Source organism: Hydra vulgaris, chromosome 01 (assembly GCF_038396675.1).
Source record: "Hydra vulgaris chromosome 01, alternate assembly HydraT2T_AEP".
Lineage (NCBI taxonomy): Eukaryota > Metazoa > Cnidaria > Hydrozoa > Anthoathecata > Hydridae > Hydra > Hydra vulgaris.
The window spans coordinates 14,910,001-14,922,436 of record NC_088920.1 but is presented as its reverse complement, the minus strand read 5'-3'; the positions used below and the strand labels follow the sequence as shown (position 1 = coordinate 14,922,436).

Genomic DNA, 12,436 nt, shown 5'->3' with positions numbered 1-12,436 from the left:
TATATATATATATATATATATATATATCTATATATATATATATATATATATATATATATATATATATATATGTATATATATATATTTATATATATATATATATATATATATATATATATATATATATATATATATATATATATATATATATATATATATATATATATATATATATATATATATATATATATATATATATATATATATACTTCAATGCACGACTTATTATTATTATATATTATTATTTTTCAACAAAAGCGTACCTCTTCATCGTCGACAGAAGCGCTTTGCACGACTTATAAACATAAACTTTTTATACTTACGCAAAGCCTCTTTTGCTCAAGTATAAGTCAAGTTTGCTCGGCAGTTTTAAAATATTATAGCGTCTGTATAATATTTTGTTGACTACGACATATTTTTGCGGTATCATAAAATAAAAATGTTTATAGCGAAAAAACCCGGACCGAAGATTCTTTTTTGAAAAAAATCTTAAAATCACAATCGCTTGTCCAAATTTGAATAAGATTTTAAAAAATACTTTTTTAGGTAAAATGAACATCGTAGTTTAATATTATGTACTGTTTTGATCGTTTGTTGACAATTTTTCCTAATTATAAGCTCTTTCTTGGTAGGAGTTATAGTATTTTTTATTAAAATTAATAGAAATATTGTATTTTGATAACTATATATAGTTAATATACGCCAGAACCGATTAGAACTAGGATCTATAGTAAATTAAGGTACTTTTTCAAAAGATTTTAACTAGACTCATGTTAACGTCGATAAGCGAAAGTGATCTATAGACTCCAAAATGGTGTTCTTTAGATTCACTATTAAAGGTAGTAAAAAGGTTTTGAAAATTATATAAAAAAAAGACAAGTTTCTTCAAATATTAAACCTGAACCAAAAAAAATTATAACATCTAAAAACAATTATATAAGCCTGAAGCAAATATATAACATCTAAAAAAAATTAGATAAACCCGAAGCAAAAAAAAAATTATAACATATAAAGCTTTTGTTTGGACATAATCCGCTTATAAAATCATAATTTCAATTAAAAGAATATGCATCGATATGTTTAATGAAATAATTTAAAGAAATGTATTCCAATGCAGTTGTTGCTGTTTACTTTAAAAAGTAAGGCAATAACTCCATTTAGTGTAGCTATAAAGTCCTGTTTTTATAGCTGTTACTCACTGAGTGAAAAAAGAAAAAATCATCAATGAAATAAAAATTTTAAGCCACAATAACAGTGATATCTTTTTTCAATATTCAAACTTCCTTGATAAATAATCTCCGATATTGTCTAGTTTTTTTCTTTAATTAGTATTCCTAGAATTTTTACATGTTTTGAATTTTATATAAAACCAGAAGAATTATTAGTTGATTTAAAATGTTTTCGCGACGAGATTTTTTTCTTTGATTTCGATTTTTAAAAAAGGAAAAAAAATAATCATTGTTGATAGAACTTGTTTTTTTCTTATTTGGACTAATTGCTATTTTAAACCAACACAATAAATTTTCCTTGAATCTTTAAGAACAGAAAGTTTAACTATATTCATACCAATAAAAACATCTTAAAACTCCGTCAGCCAATCATATTACAAAATACTGGATGAAATGACTATTTCAAAATTAATACCAAATCTTTAAACGCATAACTCATAAGTAAATTATAGATTTATATTTATTATTAGATGCATATTTGCATGTTTAATGTTAATCTTACAAAATTATAACCACACGAGCGTACCAAAGATTTTTTTCTGGTATTCACTTATTGATATTAAAACTATCCATGCCGCATCTACTATTTATAAATCTAAATATACGCAAAATTTATGCCATCTATACCCATAGGAACCGTATATAAACACGTAAAATTTGAACAATAACAATTTTACCCAGTCCACTACAGGCATTATTAATATGGTGTCGCACTTGCCTTTGCGTTTTATTATTACGTTATATATATATATAATATATATATATATATAATATATATCTATATATATATATATCTATATATATACATATATATATATATATATATATATATATATATATATATATATATATATATATATATTATATATATATATATAATATATATATAATATATATATATGTATATATATATATATATACAATATATATAATATATATATATATAATATATATATATAATATATATATATATATATATATATATATATATATATATATATATATATATATAAATATATATAAATATATATATACTATAATATAACCAATATTTTTTATTGAAAATTTTTTTTGCTTTATTTCACTATAATGTAGCTAAAAAAAACAAACGAAATAAGGTCGACTGATGTAACTTGATAATTATATACACGAATCAATTTTTATTCAACTTTTTTCCTTTTCCTTTATTCTTTATACCAGGTTGAATTTTATTTTGATTATTCGAAGATTTATTCTTATTTCTATTCTTGACGTTTGCGGACTCATAGTAGTGTTTTCCAGTCTTCATTTTGTTTGTCGTCATGCGAGGTTCTTTCTAAAATAACAGAGAGAAAAAGCCTACAACTATAACGATTAATCCAAGTATAAATGCCGTTAGTCGTCTGATTAAATAACTTTTAATAAGAAACACAATAAAAAGGTTACCGTAAGTACCACAACATAAAATCATTAAGAAGTTTTAAAAGTATAAATTGCTCTTTTTTGTAAAGTGGTGTTTTTTAGAGTGAATTAGAGTCAGAAAAGAAAAGAAAATCTTTAATACTTAAATGTTTCTTAGGAAAAGACTAAGATAAAATGCTCCCTTATTTAACTTGTGAAACCTAGTTCATTTATCAGTGCAATATATGGAGTAAAGGAGTTCACAAGTCAATGATTTGTTTTACTAAAATATTGACTTAAAAATCAATGTTTTATACTTGATTGCAGAAGCAGAATTATTACTAAGAGTTTAGTTTTAAAAATTTGAATTGGTGATACAAGTTGTACTGAATTACATGTTGCTATGGTTTCAAATATGGTTTCCTACCAGCAGGTCGCTCAAAGCAATCCTGATCTTGACCTGATCTTATGTAGATTTATCTAACTTGTATGGATATAACTACATGAAACTTTATTACACAAACAATAATCATAAGTTGTTACCTTTTTTCTTTTAGTCTCTTCTGGTTCTTTGATGTTGACTTTCTTTCTTTTATTATTCTTGCTTTTACTTGTTTGTTCTAAAATCACATAAAGTAAAACCTCAAACATGAAATAAGGTTTTGCCATGATATACTTGTAAATGGACCCTATATTAGTAATTGAACCAGACTCCTGATGAATGAGTGGGAAAGGACATAATCTTAATACTTAAATGTGATTCTATGCATCACACTCATAAAAAAGTAAACATTTAAAAAAATCTATTTAAAACAGCTTTTTTTTAATCTTCGAAAAATAGTGTTAAAAAATATTAGGTAATAAATATATGATATATTTTTTACTACAAACTATATCTTGAATATCTTTTAGATAAAAAAAACTCAATTTATATCGACCTATATAAATATATATAAATAAAAAAAAATAAGAATAATTAAATTTTTTTTAATTTAACTTATAAATATTTATTTTTAAATAATTTTAATAAATAAATCATTTTAAAACTTTATGTACATACATGTATTATATATAATATTAATACATATGTGGCATATCTAGAGTATTGCATATTAGGCAGCTGAAAAATAACTCACATCACATCAACAACATAATTTTATGACATAATTAGCAGAGGCAAGAATATTTTATCATTTCTATGATATGATGGTGAAACCTTTAAGTTAAAAACTTTGTGCCAGCCTGATGCCAACCAAAAAAAGTTTTTAATAGGAACATAGTTTTTATAATTGTGTGTGTGCGTGTTTGTTACTAGATATATTTATTAACTAAACCAAAACTGGTAGTGTTAAGAACACAAGATTTTGAATTATAAAATAATAAAAATTTGCATTGTATGCAAAAAAAGCAATAACATAATAATGTTAAAAGGTGCTTCAACCTAACCAACTAATCTACAAATAAAAAAATGACCTGCAGTTTTTAAAAGCTCATAAAAGATAAAATAGGAAACAGAAATACTAAACAAAATATTCTCACAAAAAAGTAATAACAATATACCTTTATCATCATTTGATAATGCTTCAACACATAAAATAGAATTATTTGATGTGATTTGATACTTAAAACCTGAAATTAAAAAAAAAAAATGAAACTAAAATAAAAACATTGAATATGTACATATTAAAACAAACAAAATACATTTGATTTGAACAAAATACATTTGATTTTAAATTTTAAAATTTCTCATAATTTTACACAAAATTTTAAATTTAATTTTCAACTTTATTAACTTGCATACTACAAGTTTACAAAATAGTTGAAACCTTGTTCCTGAAGTTCATCTAAATGATGTTCGATATCATTTTCATGTGAAATTGTTTTTGATTCTGGTTGAGCAATATTTTCATGTGTGGCTGATGAAGTTATTTGTGGTTCAACACAATTTTCATTTAAGTCCTTTTCTAAGTCCTTTTCTACAGCAGTTTCTGTAGTTACATTTTCTAAAGCGGTATTTGTTTTATCACACTGTTCAGAAGTTTGTTTTTTATCACATGGTTCACTTTTTTGGTCTTCACCAACTTCTGTTTCAGGAGGTGGAACAAAATAAGGTAACCTACCCCTTTGATAATCAGTTAAAATCATTTTAGCTACAGTATTAATGTCTGGTTCTCCACCCTGAAAAATAAAATATAGAGTATATATGCAACAAAGTATACATGGAAGCAAAAGAAATTTTTTTAAAAATTAAACCTTCAATAGTCGACCAGACTTTCTACAAAGAGCTTCCAAAAATCCTTCTGCAGACTCCCATTCATCTATTTGGTAAGTCTTTTGTATATACTTTTTTTTAACTCTGTGCAGAACCTCTGAAATATGATCAGATGCATCTTTAAGATTTTCTACTCGTACGACTCCTTTAAGAACTATATCTGTTTCTGAATCATCAGATGGATAGACCACACCAGGACAATCAATCAAATAAATCCTACGCATTAACGTGACATATTGCCAAACCTGAATGAATCAAAATACTTTAAAAAATGAAAAAAAAAAAAAAATTTGGTAAAATGTTTTAGCAAAAATTACCTTTGTTTCACCAGGAACAGGAGCAGCTTTACAAACTTTTTTCTTTTTTAATGTATTGATTATAGAAGATTTTCCAACATTTGGATAACCAATAAAACCAACACTAAAGGAAAATATTAGGAGGAAATCAATATAATAGGATGACCAATGATATCAATACATAAAACATTAGAATAATTGCAAATTCAATACATCAATAAATAACTTTTTTAAATTCCTATTTTATTTGAAATCAATTTTTTTACCATTGATTTTAACATAACTTAAAAATGTTTCAGCCAGTTCAAGCTTCAGTTTTCTAATCTCATATTTCATAATAAATTGTGTACTGATTTGAAAAACTCACAAAACTTTTAATGTAAAATTTAAAGAAGAAACATTTTGCATAAACATGATGTTAATTTTGAAAAATTCAAACAAAACTTTAAAACAGTAATATACATAGTAAACAGTAAACATAAATTTTAGGACTTTTGGATCTGTGGAATCTGGAACCTATGGATCTGTGGAAATAACCGACAGAAAGTTATTTGAAAAATTGGTTAACAATTTTTCAAATAACTCTTTGTTTTTGCAATAAATTTATATTACAGTGCTCAAAGTGAAATGGGATGAGGCAAGATCTCACCATATTTTATAAAGTATAAATCATTCTGCTACAATTTATATTATTCCTAATATATCAATTATAAAAGAGAATGAATGGACAAATGCATAGTTTTTTTAAATAGTGACCACCATCCTGTTTTTTTTATTTTATTAAATAACAGGATGATTTTACATAGTTAAAAATATATACATATATGACTACATATAATTTGAAGTTCATTTATTGAAGTCCTACTTCAGGCACTGATTAATTTCCAGAATGTCTTAATTTATTCTACAAATGCATTCTACAAATTGGGGTTACAATTACTTTACAAGCATTTTCATCAAACTAGCCAATCACAACAACCCAGTTGATTACAAAATATATATTCTGAATTTAGGAAAAAGAAAACTCCATATCAAGAAATAACCTATAAAGAAATAATTTATTGTTTAGAAATTAGAAGATCAACAAAATTATACCTAATATTTTTCTTATCTTGATGTAACTATAATAAAGAAATTATTCAGATCACTTCATGTAATAAATCATAAACTTCATGTAATAAATCATAAACTTCATGTAATAAATCATAAACTTCATGTAATAAATCATAAACTTTACATAATAAAACTTCATAAACTTCACGTAATAAAATGTACTTTAAGAAAACCTAAAACAGAACTATTTTTACCTTTCCAAATTGACGCAACAGCTGAATTAAAGCTCCTTTACCAAATGGATTGTTAACACTTGCATGAAATGCCAGGGTTGGATATTCTGTTGACAACAATGCAACCCACTTTCTCTATATAAAATTACTAAACTTTAATACGTCGTAATTTTTTTAACATCTGTATTTTTAATATAAAGGTGTTTAACTAAAAAAATACTGGTTGGATAGAGTTTTGTAAATACTGTAATACTGGTACATACAGTAAATACTAGGTAAATACTACTAGGTAAATACTAGGTAAATACAGTAAATACTGGTAACTAAAAAAAATACTGGTTGGATAGAGTTTTGATTAGTATAAAATACTTTAAATAGAAAAAAAAAAAAGATATAAAAAAAAGTTATTATTTATTTATCCAACTCTCTCTCAACGTCTCTAACACAAAAACTATAGCGCAAAGAAAATAGTTTACTCTTGAGAATTTGTCAAAAAAAATCGTCATTTGACAAATTCTCAAGAATAAACTATTTTCTTTTTTTTTAATTTTTTTAATTTTTTTTGAATTAAAATTGAAGCTTGGTTTATGAATTTCTATTAAATCAAAGTTGTTTTTTTTTGAGACAAAACCCTTTTAAGTAGGAGAATTTTCAACTTTCTCCTGTAACTAAGGGAGTGAACTTCCAACTTTCTCCTGTCTAAGGGAGTTACAAAACAAACATAACTTAAAACATACCGTCACCCATGTTGGAACAAGATCACATTTATTTAGGATAAAAATTAAATGTTTATGTTTTTTTTCGTTCTTTAAAAATGTTTCAATATGTTTAGAACGAGTCCCATTTGGATCTCTAGCATCAAGAACCTAAAATAATAAAAAATATAGACACAAAAGCAATTTCTAGCTTTTAGATCTTAAACAATGAAAGGTAACAAAAAATCTGTTGCACCTACTATTAAAACCATAAAAAATATTGAGATAAAAATATTAAGTGAGATAAAATTAAGTGAGATAAAATTATTAACTGAGATAAACTTTATATAAAATTAAATAAAAATACTGAGATAAATTAGGCAAGATAAAATTAAGTGAGATTATAATATTTAGTAAGGTTAAATTATCAAATAAAATTATTTTAAAAAATCAAATTAAATTATTAAATAAAAGTATTGAATTCAAGTACATATATTGGGTGAAATCTTTTGTTATAAAGGTATAAATTAGGTATAAATTCCATGCATTTAGGTACAGAAACAATAACAATTTACAAAATAAAAAAGCATATACCTGTATAACAACATCTGAAGAATCAATAACCTGAAATTAAAAAAAATTAATTATAAAAAATAAATAATAGAAAAGCAACACAATATGTATTGCTAGATAAAGAATATGATCTAACCCTTCCTGACAAACTATAGAGATGAGAGGCATGAAATAATTTATTATTAGGAAATAATTTGACATTTTTAAGAAGAATTGGTTTATAAAAATCTATTTTATGATCAAAAAAATAAAAATTAATTAAATATTCAACTATTAAGTTAACAAAAAGCAATTTAAAAACCAATAACTTAGTTAATAATCTAAACATATAATAATCAAAACATGTAGTTATAAATCATGATATGATATAATGGTAGCAACATACACTATAACAATAAACTTTATACAGAGAGCTGCCATCTACCTTTTTAAAACAAATACCTAGAAAACTTTAAAGTAAACACACAATAACAAAGTGTGGAAACGCAAAATTCAAAACAGTTTTATGAATTTTATTGAAATTTAAAAGTTTTCATTGTTTTTCTAAAAGTGCTTTAAATACTAAAATTTTCTAGAAGTTGCCACCCAGCATGAAACAAATCTTAGAAGTGTGATAACAAGTAATCACACTTCACTTTTATTTGTATAGCATAATGTATAAACTGACGTTTGTTGTTACACTTAATTTATTGCATTTATTTCACAACTTTTATATTTAGTTAAAATAACAAGTATAAAAAAAGCTATAACAAGTTAAAAAGTCTTGTAATATTTCTCAGTAAAACTTTGTTCACTATTTTAATCAAAAACCTATTAGATTAAAAGTAAAGAATTGTTTAAAAATTAGCAGTGGCCTTGTCTCTTTGACAACCATGAATCTGACTTAATCTCTTTAATAACCATGAATATTTTTAATGCATTGACAGTCTTAATTATTGTTTAATTTTTATAACTATAAATTATACAATAAACTGTATATTGTACCTTATAAAGTTCATTCCAAATCCGTTTTGACTGACCTTTAGAAAACATCCGATCTCTTATTTCATTCTTTTCTTCAAAGCTATTTACATTTATTAGATCTGAATCTTTTTCAGATGTGTATTTTTCTAAAAATAAATAAAATACTTAGATAAAAGTATGCTGAGATCAAAAACAATTTCAGAAGATTTCAATATGGATAATTCAAAAATATCAAGACAATATAGAACATGAAACAAAAAGTAACACTTCAAGCCTTCTAAGAAAAGTTGTGCATTTATTATGACCCTGAATAAAATACTTTGTTTTAACAACTTGGCCATGGCTCTTTGCAAATTTTGAAAATTAGAGAATTTTAAATATGTGATTAATAAACAAATGTAAACTTAAGCTAAAATGATAACAAACAGACCATTAACTGAAAAGAGGAAAAAAAAAAACTAAAAAAAACCCCAAAACTAAACTAAAAAAATGAAAATCTTAAAAGGATCCCAAACCTCCGAGACAAGTTGTGTTCATATTAAAGAGAATAATAAAAAAAAATTTTTGACTAAATTTTTTTAATTAAAACAAAAGAATAAATGCATACAAAAAATAACTAAATTTTTTATTTTTTTTGTCGAAGTCCGGCTTCTCTGTTTTGTTAAAGGCAAAAAAGTCAGCATACTATACACCGCAATCTAAAGACTTGATAATTTATTCAAATGTGTTTTATTCCAAAGAGTTTTAGTACATGGCATCATTGATTTTTTTGTTTTTGTAAAAGATCAATATGTAAACAAACAAAAAAATCGATGACGACATGTACTAAAACTCTTAGGAATAAAACGGGCTTGAATAAATTATCAAGTCTGTAGATTGCGGCGTATATTATGCTGATTTTTTTGCCTTCAACAAAACGAAGAACGCCAGCTTCGAATAAAATAAAAAATTTAGTCGCGGCTGATAAATCTAACAATAAATCAACCTAAGCCTTAAACTAACATAGCATGAATAACAATAATTGGAGGCTTTTAAATTAAATTAGTTAGGTTTGAATATGATTTTATTTTTTCTTATTTATCTTATATATATATATATATATATATATATATATATATATATATATATATATATATATATATATATATATATATATATATATATATATATATATATATATATATATTTAAACAACTTTAAAAAGTATTCTACACAATAGAGTGCTCAATGTTCTTAAAAGAACAGAGCAATTATATATTAGTAGAAAATCACTTAATAAAATTTTTTCCATTTTACACTGTGTTTCATCAACAAAGATTCATCAGAAAATTTTCTGATGAATCTTTGTTGATGAAATAAAATCATAAAAATAAAAATAATTTTACAAATCAGTGACCCAAGTAGAAGATTTAATACATACAGAAACGACAGAAGTAATGGAAAAATAGGTTGTGGTATAGCTTTATATATATAATTAAAAAGAGTGACTCGTGAAATAAACTTATGTGAATTTAAAACAAGTTTGAGATGCTGTTACTTAGTTATTTAGCAACCAACTAAAATTTGCAATAAAAAAAACTAAAATATTTTTTGGTTGTTAAGAGTACTAAAAATTTAAAAAGTTTATAAATATTTATAAATTTATAAATATTTATGATTTGAAATAAGTCTTTACAATTGCAAGTTTCCTTTGTCAATGAGAAAGTTTTGTTGATGGAAATTATTCTCTATTATGGAAATAGAAGACTTAAATTGCCTTATTATTGTCAAATGGTCACGTACAACTTATTAAAAGCAGTGATGATTTAATAAAGTATAAAATTCATGATTTAGTTGATGACTCATACATGTGTATGTTCCTTCGTCATGCATATGTAAGTTCCTACCTTACAATCTGAGAAAGTAGTCAATACTTAGACTTGATTTTATTTTTGAAGAAAATTCTATTTTAGGCAATTAAGTAGAGTCTTTTAAATTAAACCAAAATACATCTTTGATACAGGAGATCATGATTTAATGTCAAAAATTAATAAAATCTTAATAAGACCATTTTAGACACAGATTTGAGAATAAAATTTTCAAATGATCTTAAGTAGAAACAACAGATTATAACATAAGCAAATTTATTCTTAGAGCTATACTTAATATTGTAAAAACTTAAACCAAATCAAAAACTTTGGCGCACCACCACAAAAATTTATTTAAAAAGCTATTATACAAAGTATTAGTGTGACCATATATATAGTAGTGAGACCACAGATATTGAATATGCTGCTCCTATTTGATCTTAAAACTGAAATGGAGGTAATCATATTTGGGAAAAAATACACATCAAATCAATTTAAAAAGTTCTAAAAAACTTTTCATAGATTGTTTCAAAATTAATTTCACAACTTTGGAGAAGAAAAAACTAAGGAGGGAGATGTTCCACAATCAGAGAACACAAGTTTAGATAATGCAGGAAGATTATTTGTAATCAAATTAGACATGACTTCTTAACAAATATAATTGCTGTGAGGATCAAAATTCTCTAAATATTAACTAAAAAGTTTTGAACATGAACTTTGTTACAATTAAATATAATGCTTTATAACCCAAACTTAGGTTGTACGCTAAATCAGTATCAAACCTTAGGTTGCATACACAACACAATTGTGTTTAATAGTAAAAAAAAAAAAAAAAAAAAAAATATTTTTTGTATTTATTAAAAAATTTTCATAACTTCTTAAGTAAATAAAAAGGAAGTTTATTCTTGAAAACAAATTTGAAGAATAATATACTTAAAGTTCAAATACAGAATTTAAAATATATAAAAAGACTATAATAAGTAAAACTATAAAAAAAAATCAAAGAAAAAGAAAAATAAAAGACCTTGAGATTCTTCTGCAAGAGCAACCAAGCCCTATAAAAAATTTACACATACATACATACAAACATACATAAATACATACATACATACATACATACATAATTAATAAATTAATTTTTTAAAAATTAGGTAACTTATAACATTTAAATTATGTAAAGCGAAAAAAAAACTTTAAAGTATGAAAAAAAAAAAAAATTAAATTTTTAAAAAATGCTTATAAATTTAAACTAAGAAATTTGTTTATTATTTTAAAATTAAATTACAAGTTTTATACTCACTAATATTTTATATGCATACTATACATAGTCTCACATATCATATTCTGGTGTTTAATTTATAAGCATATTCATTCTCTTCCAAGTCAATAATAATCAATGAAAAAATAATACTTTTATATAGTTTGTCAAAAATTTTCAGGTGAAACCATTAATGTTGACTGCATTGTCGAGAACAGTCTATACATTTATGATTGGGTAAGATCTGACAATCTAACAGACTATTTGATTAGCTTAATGTTGTTTTCTAAGAGTTAATTTTTTTAAAATATAGACATTAATACTACCTCAAGGTCACCAGCAACAATAACAGGACGCTTTCTTTGAGCTTTAGGACCAAACGTATTATCGAAAGAATCAGTATCTAACAAATGTACTCTAGCAGTCTGTTTAAAGTAGAAAAAAAATATTAATAAATAAAAAATCAAACTGAAAAAATTTAAAAAAAATAAAAACTCTCTGGTACTTTTTTACGGTCATCCAAGAGAGATAAAGGAAGCTGAGTCTTTTTCATAATAACCTAAAAAAACCAAACAAATTATGTAAAAAACTTTTAGAGTGTGAAGAAATCATTTTTAAATTTGTTATTAAATTGAAC

The 12,436-nt window shown here is 23.9% G+C and overlaps 1 protein-coding gene across 1 annotated transcript in view; it reads right to left on the bottom strand.

Moving 5' to 3' along the window:
• Positions 1 to 2,343: 2,343 nt before the first annotated feature.
• The window catches only part of LOC100211559 (uncharacterized), a 14,969-nt gene continuing 4,876 nt past the window's right edge, over positions 2,344 to 12,436 (bottom strand). Inside the window, exons 5-18 of the mRNA XM_065787465.1 lie at positions 12,305 to 12,358; positions 12,126 to 12,224; positions 11,566 to 11,596; positions 8,716 to 8,840; positions 7,753 to 7,782; positions 7,201 to 7,329; positions 6,485 to 6,598; positions 6,273 to 6,298; positions 5,199 to 5,301; positions 4,863 to 5,126; positions 4,436 to 4,787; positions 4,170 to 4,238; positions 3,153 to 3,229; positions 2,344 to 2,544 (exon numbers count right to left, since the gene is read on the bottom strand). Coding sequence (XP_065643537.1) covers positions 2,383 to 2,544; positions 3,153 to 3,229; positions 4,170 to 4,238; positions 4,436 to 4,787; positions 4,863 to 5,126; positions 5,199 to 5,301; positions 6,273 to 6,298; positions 6,485 to 6,598; positions 7,201 to 7,329; positions 7,753 to 7,782; positions 8,716 to 8,840; positions 11,566 to 11,596; positions 12,126 to 12,224; positions 12,305 to 12,358 — 1,635 coding nt within the window. The 3' untranslated portion in view covers positions 2,344 to 2,382. The remainder of the gene's footprint in view (positions 2,545 to 3,152; positions 3,230 to 4,169; positions 4,239 to 4,435; positions 4,788 to 4,862; positions 5,127 to 5,198; positions 5,302 to 6,272; positions 6,299 to 6,484; positions 6,599 to 7,200; positions 7,330 to 7,752; positions 7,783 to 8,715; positions 8,841 to 11,565; positions 11,597 to 12,125; positions 12,225 to 12,304; positions 12,359 to 12,436) is intronic.